At 54.2% G+C, this 16,770-nt stretch overlaps 1 protein-coding gene across 2 annotated transcripts; it reads left to right on the forward strand.

Moving 5' to 3' along the window:
- Positions 1 to 665: 665 nt before the first annotated feature.
- On the forward strand, positions 666 to 13,155 carry DNAJC27 (DnaJ heat shock protein family (Hsp40) member C27). 2 transcript variants are annotated; one of them, XM_090021251.1, is made up of 8 exons: positions 666 to 866; positions 3,131 to 3,213; positions 4,806 to 4,875; positions 6,095 to 6,259; positions 6,948 to 7,070; positions 8,126 to 8,286; positions 9,794 to 10,099; positions 11,710 to 11,839. In XM_090021251.1, the coding sequence occupies exons 1-7, from the start codon at positions 780 to 782 to the stop codon at positions 10,071 to 10,073; spliced, it is 969 nt and encodes a 322-aa protein (XP_089877377.1). In that variant the 5' UTR covers positions 666 to 779; the 3' UTR covers positions 10,074 to 10,099; positions 11,710 to 11,839. The 2 variants fall into 2 exon arrangements, with proteins under 2 accessions (XP_089877377.1, XP_089877462.1); XM_090021336.1 differs by lacking the exon at positions 9,794 to 10,099 and having other exon boundaries at positions 668 to 866; positions 11,710 to 13,155.
- The last annotated feature ends 3,615 nt before the right edge of the window (positions 13,156 to 16,770 follow it).

A 16,770-nucleotide genomic window follows, 5' to 3' on the forward strand; every position in this document is an offset into this window, starting at 1 on the left:
GTCTGTAACAGCAGTGATTTCAGTTTTGGCCCCAAGGGCCAAAATGGGGCAGGGTTGGTCTATGAGCCAGATTAGGCCCCACACCACCCCTGCGCACTAGGACTGAGCCAAGCAGAGGCGGCGCGGAGCCTAATCCCAGCCGGCACGCTGGCCACAGTTGGGCTCCAGGAGCCCTGGACAGCCCCAGCTCAGTGAGGACTGGGCTCCAGGGGCTGCACACCACCCCGGGCCCCGTGAGCCAGATGACACGGCGCTGGGCACCGGATCTGGCCCGTGGGCCAGGGAATGAGCACTTCTGATCTGAAGAGTGCAGCTGTCCTCTGCCTCCAGCCAAGAGGCGACCTTCGTGCTCTCACCACTGCCCCACGGGCAGCAACAAGAGCCCAGGAGTCCCGGCAATCCCACCGCAGCCCCCTAGGCCAGGGGCAGGGGCAGGGAACCTCTCCCCACCGCACCACGCTGCCCTCGGGGAAACCACGCACCCAGCTGGCCACGCCCCCTTTGCCCCGCCCCTTAAACACACGGGTCAATAAAGTTATTCAAATTGAAAAAAAACAAATAGGCAGAGATCTCGCGTGCTCTCGCGATATCGCGACAACAGAGCGACGCTGGCAGTACATCTCGCGAGAGCTCCAGCCCCCCGCGAGAGCGTCCTCCCGCAGCCGGCACATCTCGCGAGATCTCGGCCGGAGGGCGGGAATCACGGAGCGGCGGAGCGGGGGTACCGGAGCCGCTACGGAGCCCCCGCCCCCCCCGCTGGCAGATTCGCGCTCCCCGCCATGGAGGCGAATCTGCCGAAGCGGAAGGAAACGCGCAAGTCGATGAGGATCAAAGTCATCTCCATGGGCAACGCCGAGGCGGGCAAGGTGAGCGGAGGGGCGAGGCGATTGGCTGGCGGGAGCATGAGACACACGCGTCGCGCCCAATCGGAGCGCGTAAGCCCACAAGGAGCCCGCGGATTGGTGATGCTCAACCACCAATCCGTTAAGGGCTCGTGGGTGGGCGGGATGGGTGCCTAGACATCCAATCAGGCTTCAGGCCGTGGCTGTGATTGACAGGTTCTGTTGACAGTTGGGAGGGGCGGGGCCGGCTTCTGGAGGAGGCTTTTTATTGGCTGCTTGGGAGGGGCGGGGCACTGGCTTCGCCTTCTCATTGGTCCCAGGCTGGGAGTGGCAGAGCTTCCCCTCCCTCCACCCTGGAGACTCTCCCTGCTGCTGCAGTATGGGGCTCAGGACATCCCCTTCCCAGCAGCCTTTGGCCCCATAGCAGTCTCCATCTCCCAGAGTCCTGTGACCCGCTGAGAGTCTGCTGGTGTTAGCCTTCACGCCAGCGGAGGGATGCTTGAGAGCGTGCCTGCCAGCAGCTTTGAAAGGAGGCAAAGAAACCGAACTCGGGGCGTGTTCTTTGAAGGCAGATCCCAGCATTTTGGCAAGCCAGCCGCCTCTGCGGTACAGAGACCCTAACGTTTTCATAGACATAGACATCAGGGCTGGAAGGGACCTCGGGAGATCATCGAGTCCAGCCCCCCGCCCAAAGGGCAGGAAGTCAGCTGGGGTCGTAGGATCCCAGCAAGATAAGCATCCAATTTGCTCTTGAAGGCGTTCAATGTAGGTGCTTGAACCACCTCCGCTGGCAGACTGTTCCAGACCTCGGGGGCTCGGACAGGAAAGAAATTCTTCCTTATGTCCAGCCTGAAACGGTCTTGCAGGAGTTTGTGACCGTTCGCCCTCGTCATCCCTCGGGGCGCTCTGGTGAACAGACGTTCCCCCAGATCCTGGTGGTCACCCCCGATAAACTTATAGGTGGCCATCAGATCTCCCCTGAGCCTGCTCTTTTCCAGGCTAAAGAGTCCCATGGCTCTCAGCCTGTCATCGTAAGGTCTGTTTTGCTGACCTCTGATCCTGCGCGTGGCTCTCCTCTGGACTCTCTCAAGCTTCTCCACATCCTTTTTGAATTGTGGAGCCCAAAACTGGACGCAGTACTCCAGCTGCATCCTCACCAAGGCCGAGTACAAGGGGAGAATGACGTCCCGGGATTTGCTCGAGAAGCATCTATGGATGCACGCCAGCGTTTTGGTCACTTTATTAGCCGCAGCATCGCATTCCAGAGGAGGCATGGAGGGGCTTGCCTCCGGCCTGGCCTTGTCTGCGTGTCCCCACGAAGCAAAGCAAAGCCCAGCTCCAGTCTCTCATGAGCGCTGGTAGTGAGGCCATGGCCCTGCTACACCCAAACTAATCGGCCCCAACCCATTTGGTTCGCCTGATCTTAGTGTTTAAATCATGTGAGGTCCCGGGGGTTTGCCAGAAGAAGCAGCAAGAGCCTGTTATGACCGTTGAGTTAGAGCAAAGGCTTTGGATGCCGACATCTTCAGCATAGTGAAAGTGGCCGTTGTGCTTTTGTCTGTTTCAGTGGTTCCCCTGTCTCGGCATGTCATGGAGACGCGTACAGCAAGGTTACGTGGTCCCTTGCAAGGGCCATGCAACCTCTGTCTACCCCAGGTGGTTAGCAGGCCACCAAAGTGACTATGCAGCTGTATCTGATGCCTGTTTTCCTCCACACAGGTCAGATCCCTCAGGGCCCCATCTCCTCATGATCGTTCAGATAGTCAGTGCTCCCCGTTGTCAAGTTTTGTACTCTTTGCCATCCCCATGGCATGGGATGTGAGCTAGCTTAGCAATAACAAAGCCCCTGGGAGGCAGCATGGTGGACCTGGCTCCCTACCAGCTCTGTGAGCTCCGCTCCCAGTAAGGCTGTTTGGTGCATCGGTCCATTGTCCTCTGGGGCAGTGACACTGTCATTAATTGTGGTGCAGAGTGGCTTGTTTGCCTGTAATCATCTAAAACTAGTAGCTTCTTAGGCCGGCATGGGCTGGACACGCTAGTTCCTGTAGCCAACAGCACACACGAGAACAACATGGTATGTCTGGCTACCTGTGCCTCCACGGTCTGAATGACCAGCTGTGCACTGACTAGGCCTGGCTTCCGGCGCAAGCCTGGGGCAAGGCACAAGCTCCCACCTCTGTAGCTGCAGCAGGGCCCCTTAGCTCTGCTGTCTCTGCCGCCCAGCGGGCACCCACATACAAATGCTAAAAACCAATTTCCACCTTCATTCTTGTCTCATTGTTTTTCAGAGTTGCATCATAAAGCGCTACTGTGAGAAGCGGTTTGTTCCAAAATACCTTGCAACGATAGGGATCGACTACGGTGTCACCAAGTAAGTATCCTCTCCTCCCTGCTCACGAGCAGTGAGGATGAAAACCCAGCTAACATGGTGGCAACCAAAGACAGCAGGTCTCTTGCAGGCCCAGCAAAGGCTGCCTGTTGGTGCATTGATTGAACAGAGCAGAAGTCAGTGCTGGAGAAGGAGAGGGGAGAGAATCATGGAAAATAAGGTTTGGAAGGGACCTCAGGACTTCTCGTGCTGTGTCTGATAGGGCTACCTGATGCCAGAGTAAATTAATGTACTGTGCCGTAGTTGTGGTGTACATGTACAGTGACACTTTACTGCATAGTAAATTAGTCTGCTGTGCAGTAAAGTGCACATGTAGACAGGCCCAGTGTGACATCCCCTTATAGCTGTGAACAGCTTTGCAGAGGCTGGGGGCAGGATCTAAGTAACGAGGTAACCAGCACTAATGAGCTGCAAACAGCTGAAAGCAGGTTACTTCCCCAGAACTAGCTGGAACACCTAAACTGGCATAAGCCATGCCTTTAATATACAGTGCGGTCATAGAAAAGCAGGGCTGGCAGGGACCTCATGGGGTCATTTAGTCCAGTCCCCTGCTCAAGGCAGGTGCATTTCTGCCAAAACCAGCCCAGCCAAGGGTCTGTCTAACGTGTTTTGGAAAATTTCCAGGGTTGGAAATACTACAGTTCTCTGGGCAGCCTGTTCCAATGCCTGACCACCCTCAGAGTCAGAAGGTTCCTCATCTCCAATCTACATTTCCTTTGCTGAAGCTTGAGACCATTGCTCCTTGTCCTTCCTAATCCCTGCAGCCACAGAGAAAACCCCTTCTCCATCCTCTCTATAATCACCTGTCAGATATTTGAAGACTGTTATCTAATCCCCCCTCAGTCTTCTCTTCTCCAGACTAAATAACCCTAGCTTTTTCAGCCTTTCCTCATCAGGCTTGCCTCCCAGCTCCCTGATCCCTTTTGTTGCTCTGGTCTGGATTCTTTCCAAACTCTTCCTATCCATCTCAAGGTGTGGGACCCAAACCTGGACACAGGACTCCAGGGGAGGCCTCCCCAGGGCTGAATGGAGTGGAGGAATCGCTGCCCTTGATTTGCAAGTGACACTCCTGTTAATACAACCCAGGAGGCTGTTGGCCTTTTCTGCAGCAAGGGCACGCTGTTGACTCTCATTCAGCTTCTCGTCCACTGTAACCCCCAGATTCTTCTCTGCCGTGCTGCAGCCCAGCCAGTCATTCCCCAGTCTCTATTTGTGCGTGCATATAATGGGGTTTGGTAAATGGAGCTTTTTGCAATGGTTTACATGGCTGCTTGCTTTACTCTCAAGCACCTCAAGTGGCTTGTACTATAATGGAAGTAGAGCAAGCGAGCTGGCTGCTCTGTGCATCCCTCCCTTGTCTGGTGATGGTGATTTGCACCCCGTGCCCCGTTTGAACTGTATAGAGCAGTGGAGATGCTCTTGTTGCTTTGCTGGCTGGCTGACAGTCTGACACGTCCCCTATCAAGAATCAGCACCTTGAAGTGGGATTTTGATGGCAGGGAGAGAGCCCTGTCAGTGCCCAGTGTGACTGGAGTGTATCACCTCCCCATAGCATTTCCCGTCTCTCATTCCAGAGTGCAAGTCAGAGACCGTGAAATTAAAGTGAACATCTTTGACATGGCCGGGCATCCCTTCTTCTATGAGGTAAGGGAGAGATGACTGCTTCTCTTCAGTAGGCATGGCATTAAACCCAGTCTGCCGCTTGAGATCCCTTTTGGTCCATCTGAGCTGCAATGACAGCTAAGCATTGCAATGCGGTGATAGCTAAGCATTGGCCAAAAGCAGAGAAGACCTGTAGGAAGCAGAGATCAGTATAGATCAGGGGTATGGGGCTGGTCCACTGGCTTGATTGTGGCCCCGTGCCAGGATCAGACCCTATGCTGCCTTGGTTGGCTCCTCGGTCGGCTCTTGCATGCACAGATCACGCCCCGGGCTCCACACCACCATGCTCTAGGATCAGGCCTTGTGCCACCCCAAATGCAGGGCAGCGCAGAGCCTGATCCCAGCATGTCTGATCCATCACACATGATCATGCTTTCCAGCCCACGGCAGCTGGGATGTTACCCCATGGAAAGGGGCTGTACTGTCAGGCAACATACCATGAATGTTATGTCCAGGGGTCAGACTAGATGATCTACTCAGGTCCCTTCCAACCCTAGAAACTATGAAACTAATGGTCTTACTCGCTTACTGCTATGTACGCCCATTGCCGGTAGCTTGCTCACATAAGCATGCCGTCATTGCCTAACCGGCCCTTGTCATTGTGCAGTTGAAGCAGCTTGGTCTAAGGGACTGAGCACAGGTCTGGGAGCCAGGACTTGCTGAATTTTGAACATGGCTGTGGCTGTGGCTGAGGCTGAGGCAGTGGCAGTGACTCTCCCTGCTGTTAGGCCCATGGTTTCAGGGGCAAGAGCACCCCAACTTCCACACAGTCCTAGTGTCAAAAGGGACTTGAGGGGCTGTAGTCGGATCCATGCAGGCTTTCAGTGACCTCAGCTGAAACTAGGATTTTTCAGAGCTGCTGAAAATTGGGCTAAGGAACCCAGTCCGTACCAGTCTGACCACAGGATTAAATTCCTTCCTGACCCCAGAGTGGTGTCAGTCTGACCCTGAGTGGAGAGGCAAGACCCGTATTAGTATCCCTTTCAGCACAGCACATCTTCCCTGAGCTGTTACAAGCTGGGCTTAGTTATGTGCTTGTGTAATCCTTGGTCAGTGCATTCCCAGTCTGTCTGAGCCAGTGAAGGGTCTGGGTCCGACAGGGCTTGACACCTTGGCTTAAGATGTGGGACTCCTGCTTTCAGGTGTTGCCGGCCCAGATGGTGGCATCGCATTCATTTTCTCCTTTGCTCTCTCAACATAGGTGCGTAATGAGTTCTACAAGGACACTCAGGGTGTTATTCTCGTCTATGATGTGGGACAGAAGGAGTCATTTGAAGCGCTGGACTCTTGGCTGGCTGAGATGAAGCAGGAGCTGGGGCCTCATGGAAACATAGAGAACATTGTCTTTGTGGTCTGCGCCAACAAAGTAAGCCACGCTGCGGGGCAGACATGCGTGAGGCATTCCCAACTGTAGCTCGGGAAACCTTGGAGCCCATGGGAAGAAGCTGCTTGTGGGGCAAAGACCTGGGGAGAGCTAAATGCAGATTACTTACTGGGGCTGCAGTAGGATCATAGGAAAGTAGGGCTGGAAGGGGCTTCACAGGGTCATCTAATCCAACCCCCAGATTAGAACAAACCCAGATTGCTCATAACCAGATGGTTCACAAACCAGTTACTTCACAGTGAGTTGCTGAATGTAGGGGGTGCCGCTTAGCTGTTTGCTGCAGCTTTTGCCTCAAAGGGTGCCATTCTCCTCTCTCCTGGAGCTCATCAGTGGTCCCACACAGCTGTTGGCCACAGCTCTATATACCCCCAGTTCCGTCACAAGGCCTCATCTTCACAGGGGTAAGGAAGCTATCCCTGCCAGCTGTCCAGGTTCTGCATTTGCCCTGTTCACAAGCTTCTCTGCTCTCACAAGCACTTTCTGCTTGTGGCTTAAGGACACCAGCTTCTTCCTCTCACTGTGCTGAAGAAGCCATTGTCACTGGCAATCAGCTGTCATTGTGTTCATCATCCAAGCTGGCATGGCCCTCGAGGTAGCTGTGTGAAGATAGCCATGATAACCCATGTTCTTGTGTCTGATTGCTCTTCTCCCCGTTGCGTGTTTGATTCAGATTGATTGCACCAAGCACCGCTGTGTGGATGAAAGTGAAGGACGCCTGTGGGCGGAGAGCCGGGGCTTCCTTTACTTCGAGACGTCGGCACAGACAGGAGAAGGGATCAATGAGATGTTCCAGGTAACAGGAACACGATACAGAAAGGACATGGGCCCATTCCACCTGTTTTCCTCAGTGGACTGTCCCTCATATCCCTTGATCTGTAAAACCTATTGGCTGTTCATGATAAGGGCTGCTTCATGCTAAAATTGCACTTTCTCTCTGACCGGCACTCAAAACCCCTGGTTATTAAGCAGCAATAGAATAAAAGGTTGGTTTAGTTGTAAGGCATAGATTCCAGGCGTGTGGCTGTGTGCTTCATGGATCTGAGAGTAGGATATTGTGGCAGGCTTTGTAGGGTCTCTGCTGGCCCCATACTGGGAACAAGGGAGTCTCCCGTGCTCCAACAGACAAGCAGCACTGCTGTGCCATGCTGCTAGTGGAAACTTTTGCTACGTGAGTCCTGCAGCTTGTGTCTGTGCTCTCAGCTGAAGAAGCGGGGTGTCATGCCAGGTCTGGGGGTCACCAGGGATGAGAAGCAACCAAAATCCAAGGAGAGAGTTCAGAGTTTGAGTGTAGGGAAGCCATAAGATCCGTCTGGGGAGCTGAGTCAGATCCAAAGGGTTGGACAGAGCATGGGGTCAGGAGGCCAGATTGAGTATCCAGGAAATCAAACCAGAGTTTTGTCAGGGAGTCACAGGGTCAGGCCAAACTCAGGGGTCTGTGGGCAAATCAGGTCAGGTAAAGGCACAAGCCAATGGTGAGGCAGCTTGGGTACAAGATTGAACCTTGTAGCCCAGAGACTTCCTCTGCTGGCTAATGGGTTTTTATAGGAAGGAGTCAAAAGCCAATTGACCCTGGCTGGCCACTCCACAGGCAGCGGGCAGGTGGCTAGGCCCAGATATCAGGTTCTGACCGCCTGTGTCCACTCTGATGCACAGCTGAGTGGCAGACTAGGATGAGTGGCTGCACCAAGGAGGCTGAGGTGCCGGGTTCAAGGCCACAGCTTCAAGCGGTAAGCGTGGGAGGTGTTAAGCATTTGTCACAACTGGCCAAAACCTCTGAACCTAGCACCCTGCATCTCCTGGTTTCCTAGCAAAGTGGGGAGCCTCCCACTAACCTTTCTGTGTTTTCAGACCTTCTACTCCGCCATTATTGACCTATGCGACAATGGGGGGAAGCGCCCTACAACAGGCATGAGCATTGGCTTCACCAAAGAGCAGGCGGACACGATCCGGAAGATCCGCAGCAGCAAGGACAGCTGGGACATGCTAGGGGTCAAACCCGGAGCCACCAGGTGAGGGGCTTCTCTGGGATCAGCCATTACCAGAAACACAAACTTGTCAGTCTGGTTTCCGGTGCAACTCTGATCAAAGAACCTGCCGTGGCGAATTCTGCATCAAGCCTCAGCCTTTTGTCTGAGCAGATCTTCCAGAAGGGCAGAGCGTCTTGCTTTAAAGACTTCTAACAACAGAGAAGCCCCAGCCCACCAGGTGGCTGTTCTAGTGCAGGGGTGGCCAACCTTTGTGCAGGTGTGTCACAAGTGGCTAGGGCAGCCTCTGTGTGTGGCATGTGACAGGAGGGGAGGGGAGAGGCAGACAAGGTAGGGAACAAAAAGCAGAGCAGTAGATCAGGCATGGAGCACAGTGCAGAGAGCAGAAAGCAGAGCCAGTGATCACGTGAAGAGCAGAAAGCAGAGCAGCAGATCAGGCAGAGGAAGATCTGTGTGACACTTGGGGGTGGGGGGGGGAGGGTGTTATACCTGCTCTAGCCACAGGTCTAGTGGCTGATTGTCCAGTGTTAACGCGGGCCCTTTATGTCCAGTCCGAACATATCCAGCTGCTTCTTCTGACCATTGGCCCTTTTATACTAGACTAGAGGCCTCTGCTCATGAATTTTTCCATGCTGTGGAGATGCTCATAGACTATGATTGGGCTACACCTTCGATTCCTTTTGCACACACTAAACAGACTTAGCTCCTTGCATCTCTTGCTATAAAACCTCCCCAGACCTCTGATCATTCTTGTTGCTTTTCCATGATGTTCTCCAGGTTTTCAGAGTCCTTGAATTCCAGAAACCAGGAACAGGGTCCCTAAGGGCTTTTACCACTTTCCTCGTCTGTTTTCTTCCAGTTCTTCAAGCGCAATGTTGAACAGCATTGAGCTGAGAATAGATTTGTTTTCAACCCCACTAGGAACAACTAGTTAGCGTATTTTTAAATCATAGAAATCCTAGAGCAGTAGGGCTGGAAGGGACCTCCGGCCATCGCATCTAGCGCCACCCTCTGTCTGAGTCAGGATCAGCCCTGTCCAAAGCAGCCCAGACAAATCCATTGTCCAGCCTCTTAGCAAAACCAGTCACCCGAACACAGCAGTAGACATCACATCCAAGCCTGCCACAGGTTTCATAGTTTCTAGGGTCGGAAGGGACCTGAGCAGATCATCTAGTCTGACCCCCTGCCACGGCAGGAAAGAATACTGGGGTCAAACGACCCCAGCAAGGTGTTCATCTAACCTCCTCTTAAACACCCCCAGGGTAGGAGCCAGCACCACTTCTCTTGGAAGTTGGTTCCAGACCCTAGCCGCCCTGACCGTGAAGTCGCGCCTCCTGATATCTAACCTAAACCTACCCTCTGCCAGCTTGTGACCGTTATTCCTGGTCACTCCTGGCTGTGCTCGGGGGAACAGGGACTCCCCCAATGCCTGTTGATCCCCCCTGACTAGTTTATAACAGGCCACAAGATCCCCCTCAGCCTTCTCTTGTGGAAGCTGAACAGGTTCAGGTCCCGTTGCCTCTCCTCGTAGGGCCTGCCCTGCTGCCCCCGGATCACGCGAGTGGCCTCCTCTGGACCCTCTCCATGCTGTCCACATCCCTCCTGAAGTGTGGCGCCCAGAACTGGACGCAGTACTCCAGCTGCGGCCTGACCAGTGCCGCATAGAGGGGGAGGATCACCTCCCTGGACCTGCTCAAGATGCATCTGTGGATACATGCCAAGGTGTGGTTGGCCTTCCTGACTGCCTCCCCACACTGCCAGCCCATGTTCATCTTGGAGTCAATGATGATCCTTTTCCACCTCCGTGCTGACAAGAGGGGAGTTCCCCAGCCTGTAGGTATGGTACCGGTTGTTCCTCCCGAGGTGCATCACCTTGCACTTGTCTGTGTTGAAACCCATCCTATTCTCGTCTGCAGTGCGTAAAGGTAAAGCAGTGCAACCTACTTCAGTGTCCTGCTTCTGTAAAGGGCTGTTAATATACATTCAAGAGATCCCAGATAGAGGCTGTGCCCCTGCTACAGAGGAAGGCAAAGCCATTGCCTATAAAAACCTGGTGATTGGCTTTAGAGATGCTGGTGTCCTTTAACAAGACCCAGAAAGGGTCTCCACCAACAGAGCAAAGATGGAGGCATGTGACCAAGTCTCATTTCTTGTGTAGCCCAAATCAAGGAGCTGGGACTGTTCTTTGCTTTACTGCATCTCCTTCTGCCCAGGGGAATAAATGGCAAGTCATCTACTCTCTCTGCCTCTGTTTCAGTGCCCGGGTACTCCCAGCTAGGAGGCTGGTGAGGGGACTATTTGCTGGGAAGCTAATTCAGGCCAGAAACATCTCCGCTGCCACCCCCATACCTACCCACACGATCTTCCTGTCAGCACACAGAGTGGGAATAACAGGGCAGCTGCACAGTACATGCCTGGCACGTGCTGTCACGTTGTGGGAGTCTTCAGGACAAAGCCATGCTCTGCTTTTCCAAGGGGTTACTTCCTTGTCAGACACCAGCTGACAAAGCCTGCTTGGGGAAACGCTGTTGGGAGTAAAAGAGTGTGCATGCGTGCGCATGTATGTTCCTTGTTCACTCACCTCCCACTCAAATGCGGCCGCTGTGCCTTCACACTGATCTCATCATAGTCCACCTGCAGGCCCAAGCCAAGCCTGGAGCACTTCATCCTTTAAGGAGAAAGGGTCAGGCATTTCTGAGAAACTCTAAGGAGCAGGGTGATCTGTACAGCATAGTAGGTTGTGTTAATATGAGCATCACTTCCAAGTCCTGGGAGGTGATTTTTCTGCTCTGTGTGACACTGGGGAGGCCTCACCTTGAGAACTGCATCCAGTTTTGGACCCTGCACGTGAAGACAGACAAATCAGAATGATTCCAGCAGAGAGTAACAAATGTAGTTAGAAGTCTGGGAAACCTGACGTGTGAGGACAGGCTGAAAGAAGTGAGGTTTGTTTAGTTTGGAGAGGAGGTGACTGAGGGTGGGATTGCATAATAGTCTTTAACTGCCCGCAGGGTGTTTAGACAGAGGATGGGGATGGACTGGTCTCTGGCTGCAGGGGACAAGACTACGAGCGATGGTCTTAGCTTGCAACAGGGGAAATGCAGGTTGGAGATTAGGAAGAAGTTCTCGCTCAGAGGTTGGTTTGGCATTGGAGCAGATACGTTGTGGGGCAGGGGGGAATCTGCATCCTTGGAAGGTTTCGAAAGCAGGTTAGACAAAAGGTTGGTTGGGCTGGTTCAGACGGATGGTCCTGCCTTGAACAGGGGTTGGATTAGATGGACACCCTGTCTTTCCATGATTGGGATAAGAACAGCTCTGAGCCCCTCTCATGGCTCCCCCACAGTCTGCCCCCAGACTGGCACTAGTGTATTGCAACATGGCCACAGAGAGCCCTGCAGGGGAACCCGCGTGGCATTCTCTTGCTGACTGCCATTTCTCATCTTTTAGGGACGAGGTGAACAAGGCCTATCGGAAGCTGGCAGTGCTGCTGCATCCAGACAAGTGCGTGGCTCCTGGCAGCGAGGATGCCTTCAAAGCCGTTGTCAACGCCCGGACCGCACTTCTCAAGAACATCAAATAGGGACACTGTCTGGGAAACCCCTCCCCGCCTCACTGCACACCAGGCCACTATGCTGTGACATGGTGACGGGGCAGGTCTCACCTCCTGCACATACTGTTGTCTCGTGAAGGGAGACAGGGCCGTCTCCTCTCCTGCCCCCAGTGATTGCAAACGGAGCAGGCCTTGGCCCTGGGAGGGATGCATTTCAGCACATCTGTCAGTCCTGTCAGGGAGGTGTTGCCCTGCCCCCTCAAGCCCTCAGCAGGGTCCAAGACCTGGATTTCCCCTTAGTGCCAGTGGATGCAGCATCATTAAGGCAGTGAAGTTCCATCCACTCTCGCCAACCAGGGGTTGTGTTCTGCTCTGGTTTCATGTCAAATGTCCTCTCCCCAGGCTTTGCTGGCCTTCAGGGCTTCTCCTTTGGCAGGTATTAGGCTTGGTTCTTCGTGGCTCTTGCTGGTTGGTTATCCCAGTGCTGAAAGCAACAGCAAGAATCATCTGCGATGTTCCCTGGTGCCATGCCCTGAAGCTCATCTACCTGCGGCCACTCTGGAATGGCAGAGGCAGCTGCCTGGTATGTGCATTTGCTGCTCTTTACACTACAAATACCTCTTAGGCTTGAAGAAGCTGTGCAGGTCCCTCAGTCCTCAGCCTATTTCGCTGATCCCTTGTATCCCTACATTAAGTGCTCCAGATCAGGGCCTGGGTTCTGGGCCACAGCAAGGCACAAACCATCCCTCTTCACTGATCTCTCCAGGGGAGTAGACAGGAGGGGAAGAAGCTCTTTGACTCGGTCTCTGCTCCTGTGCTGACAGCAGGGTGAGCTCCCTCACAAAAGCACGGCAGGGATGAGAACAGGCAGGACAGGACGGTTCCATCCCAACACCCCCTGTGCATGGGCCAGCTCTGCACGGAGGAGCTGGTACAACTCACCACCCCAGCCCTCAGAGCTGATGTGGACCAACACTCGCCTGGGGCACTACTGAGCACCACTGAGCTTCTGGCGACCTCGTGGGAAGCTGAGTGCTCAGCTCCACTAGGTTCAGGCCCTGCACTGTTCTGCACCAAGCTTACACTTTCCTTGAGCGGCTGGGCAGACTGCAGCTTTTCAGCAGCGTACCTCGCCTTGCGGCCTTGAAAGGGCAGCAGACATGATGGGACCCTCCAGCAAGGGCCCTGCCAGGATAGATACTGGATTTTCCAAAGGAGGTGCAGAAACAGCCTCCCACATGTCGGGCCCTGCTCCCAGCCCCCTCTGTCCCACCAGTGCAAATGGAAGCCTCTGGGGGCTTCCTTTAAGTCCCTAAAGCAAATGATTCTCCTGCTCCACCTGCCACTGCTGTTTTCTCAACTGTTTGGGGAGTGAGGAATCTCCAGAGCCAGCTGGATCAAGAGGGACTGGGCTCAGCTCGGGAGGGGGCAGCTGCAGAGGGAAACAAAATCCTCTGTCCACCCTGCTGCTGCTCTGGTCCACCTCCAGCTGAGCCCCACGTAGGAGGCAGGAAGGGCTCTGGTGCTTCCCCACACCTGTAACAGCAGGTGAAGGTGGGGAGGGGACTGTCTATGAGCAGGAAGGGGAAGGGAGGCAGGATTTCCATGTGCTCCCAGCGTTAAAAAGTCCCTGGAGGCTTCTTCAGTGTGGCCTCTGTGCATCCACCCCTAGGTGTGCACCGCTGGGGTGCACGCAGTATGTGGTGGCCACACTGGACCAGCTCCGAGCACTGGCTCCAACACACAGAAAACTTGTGGCCCAATCTAGACTGGCTCCAGTGTACAGCCCCATCCAGCCCATGCACTGTCCCAGCAACCCTCATCTGTATGGAGCCATGAGTTTGATACCCTCTGCTACAGGCCAACAGACTGTCAACACTCCGCTGCTGCCTGGTGGGGGGCCGTGAGAACCGTCTATTGGGTCACCTTCATCTCTCTGCACCCAGAGGTGAGCCAGGTCTGTGTCGCCTCGTGAGCAAAGCTGTAACCCCAGCCAGAGGCTGCAGGATGTGGGGGCTGATTCTCCCAGGCAAGCTGAGCTAGTCCCAACAGCAGCGCTGCCCTGCAGACTCCTAGTGGCATCCCCAAACCCGGTGGAGAGCTGGGCTTGAAAGAAGACTTACCACCGAAGGGATGAGGAGACCTCTCTCTTCCAGCGGATGCTTGGGTACCAGGAGCCATCTCCTTCCCACTTACGCAGACCGTGTAGTGTTGGTGACTCCAGTGCTGAAGTCCCCTTGGGTGAACCTGCAGCTCTGGGAAGCACACGCTGCATCTTGAAAGGCATTTCTGCTGCTGCTGCATACACAATCTCTTCCCCCAGTGAAGGCCCTGGCCCAGAGCATGCCCCATTTGTCCCCCAGGCGAGGAGGCATCCAGTTCAGTGCCAGTGAGAGCAGAGCTTCCTGAAGGGGAGGCTTGCTGCCCTTGTAATCAGCACCTGGCTGGTGAAGACAATGTTCTCCACTGAGACGACGTACTCAGCACTCTACCCCTTCCAGCCACGTGGACTTCCTCTGGCTCGCATCCTCTTGGCAGCGTGGGAGGCAGGCTCTGGGAGCTACGCAGACCTTTCCCTGTCTCCACTGACCGTATGCATGACACGTGGGTACAGGCCGCCCAGGTGGGGACTGGTCCTGCATTTCAGGGAACAGAGCCGTTCCCTGCCATGGAGCTGGAGTGCACGGACGGCAGTTTTCCCGGGGTAGCTGCATGCAGTAGGCAACTATGACAGCACCCTGTTGCTAGGTGGTGGGGGTGTAAGTGGTAGCCTGGTTATCCTGAGCAAATAGCTGCCCCAAGATAAACTGTAGACACAAGACGTGCACTGAGGTAATTCTACCTTGTTCCTTCCCTTTAAAATTCCTCCCCCACAGATCTGGATCTGAGCAAGGCAGCTTCATAGCAGGTCCCGCATGATGGAGGTTGAATGCAGGCTTCCATCTGAGACCAGGCTGGAAGTGGCAGCCGGCTCTGGTAGGAGCCCCCTTGGGTGACTAACTGTTGCCCTCATTTTGTATTGCTGTGGACAGAAGCATTAGCACTTCGGAGATACCTGGGGCATGATCACTGAGCCCTCAAAAGCCAGAGCTCTGCTCCCTCTCTCCTGATCCACCCACACACTTCCGGCTCTGACACTATCCTGTTTCACTCAGGCCGTGGCTGGGTGTTTCTGCTGGGGTGAGCCCTCCCATCCCTCCTCCTGGTCCCCTCCTCCGACAGTCATTCTCCCATCCCAAAGGTAAAACTGCAGCATGTGGGGCATGCTGCTGTTGTGCGTTTCTGCTCACCGTGGTCTGTCTCTGTGCTGTGTTGCACTTGTGAGGCCTTCAGGTAGTCAGTGGGCACCTAGTGTGGTGCTTATAGTTGTTGCACTTTGGTTGAGAAACTCCAGCCAGGACTGTTGTCCCCCGCAAGCCCTCTGTGTGCGCTCCCCGCTGGTCCAACCAGCCTCCCTTCCCAAAGCCACGCGGAAAAGGACAATCAGGAGGGGCTGGCGAAGCATCGCACCAAAAAGGAATAAAACTGGAGGGAATAAAAGCAGATGGAGGGCCAGGTTGCCCTTCTCCCTCAGCAGGGTTTCCAAGCAAGTTGCGTGCAATGAAAGAGATCCCTTTTCTCTTGCTTTTGAAGCTGCTCTTCTGTCTTTTCCTCCCGCCCATTTATTTTTATAACTAAGTTATATGCCTTTGTGGGGGGTGTTGGTTCGGGGAAACGTTCAGGTCGGAATCATTTTGATCCTCTCCGGGTTTCTGATGCAGGGTGGCAGGGAGACGGGAACTAATGGCCCTGCCTTCTTGGACCCGCCGGTGACCATGCTGGGATCGTGCTCCAGAAGGGCAGTGCTGGTTTTCGATGAGCGGCCCATCTCCTTTCCCAGACATTGACCCTGAAATCACTGGAGCGGGGTCAATGTCTGGGGATTGGCTTAAGACTTCTTTTGAACACCACCTTTGCAAGTCTCATCTCCCTCACTAAGGAAACCCCTCAAATGTGGCCCTGAATCTGTTTGTCCATGTGTTTTCAGCCAGGAAGAGTGATCCTGCTGCTACAGGGTACAATCCCAAGCCATCTGGGCCAGTTGTGTAAGAAAGGAGCCCTTTCATGACCGATGTTCTTCAGAAAGGCTTCCTGCGTTGACCCCGATTCAGGGACGTGCGTACTCTTTCCCACGTGTTGTACATATGAGCGGCGAATGCGCCATGTTTTATTCTAAATACCCTTCCCTGTCGATGAGCCGACATTGGTATTTTCTGTGTCGTCGTCGTTCATGCTGTGAACTGGTCGGCTGTGTTTCAGTGACTCCTCCCGCATGGCTTGTATGGAGCCTCTCTGGACTTCTGAGTTGTGTATTTTGATAAAAATAAAACCAGCATTAAAACACAAGCTTCCCTGTGCAGTGGTTTTCCCCGCTGCCATTCATCCCAGCATAGGAGGTCTCTGATATTCAGGCCAGCCAGCTTCCCATTGTCTCCCCAGTCATGGGCACAGGCCTGCCGGCTCACTTTGGACCTCTCTTCATCGGTGACGTTCCCCAATCAAATAGCGAAGCTCTGCGACTAACCAGGCCGTAGTGTTGTTGCTCCAGGTTTTCCTCGGTCGGCAGGCAATGTGTTAACCCACCATTAACCCTCGTCTCTGACCTGAGATTCCCGACATAAAGCTATCGGCATCGTGCCTCCCTGGATGCCTCTCTGTTAAGGGTTTATGCAGCTGCATGGTTATGTCCATCCATATAAGCTGTGGCAATGCTTCGCATGAAGCTGGTACTTCTCCCTCTTCTGAGGTCAAAACGCTGCTGGAGATCAGTTGAGGGGTTTCTTTTTGGTGGTGTTGGGTCTCGAGTGAGTGTCTGAATTGTAAGCGCTGCCAATAGCAGAAAGGCCGTCGAAGGGGAAGGCTTTGGTTGGACTCCAGATGCATCCGGCCGCATCGGAGAAGCTGCAGCATACCTGGCT

Source organism: Crocodylus siamensis, chromosome 1 (genome assembly GCF_052110815.1).
Source record: "Crocodylus siamensis isolate JL-2025a chromosome 1, ASM5211081v1, whole genome shotgun sequence".
In the NCBI taxonomy this organism is placed as follows: domain Eukaryota; kingdom Metazoa; phylum Chordata; order Crocodylia; family Crocodylidae; genus Crocodylus; species Crocodylus siamensis.

What these genes read in the sequence shown, in the direction of transcription:
- DNAJC27 (XM_090021251.1), top strand. Translation starts at nt 780, where the DNA reads ATGGAGGCGAATCTGCCGAAGCGGAAGGAAACGCGCAAGTCGATGAGG. An exon ending in GCAACGCCGAGGCGGGCAAG is followed by an intron (nt 867 to 3,130) that starts GTGAGCGGAGGG and finishes ATTGTTTTTCAG; the next exon opens with AGTTGCATCATAAAGCGCTA. An exon ending in GTCAAACCCGGAGCCACCAG is followed by an intron (nt 8,287 to 9,793) that starts GTGAGGGGCTTC and finishes CTCTCCTCGTAG; the next exon opens with GGCCTGCCCTGCTGCCCCCG.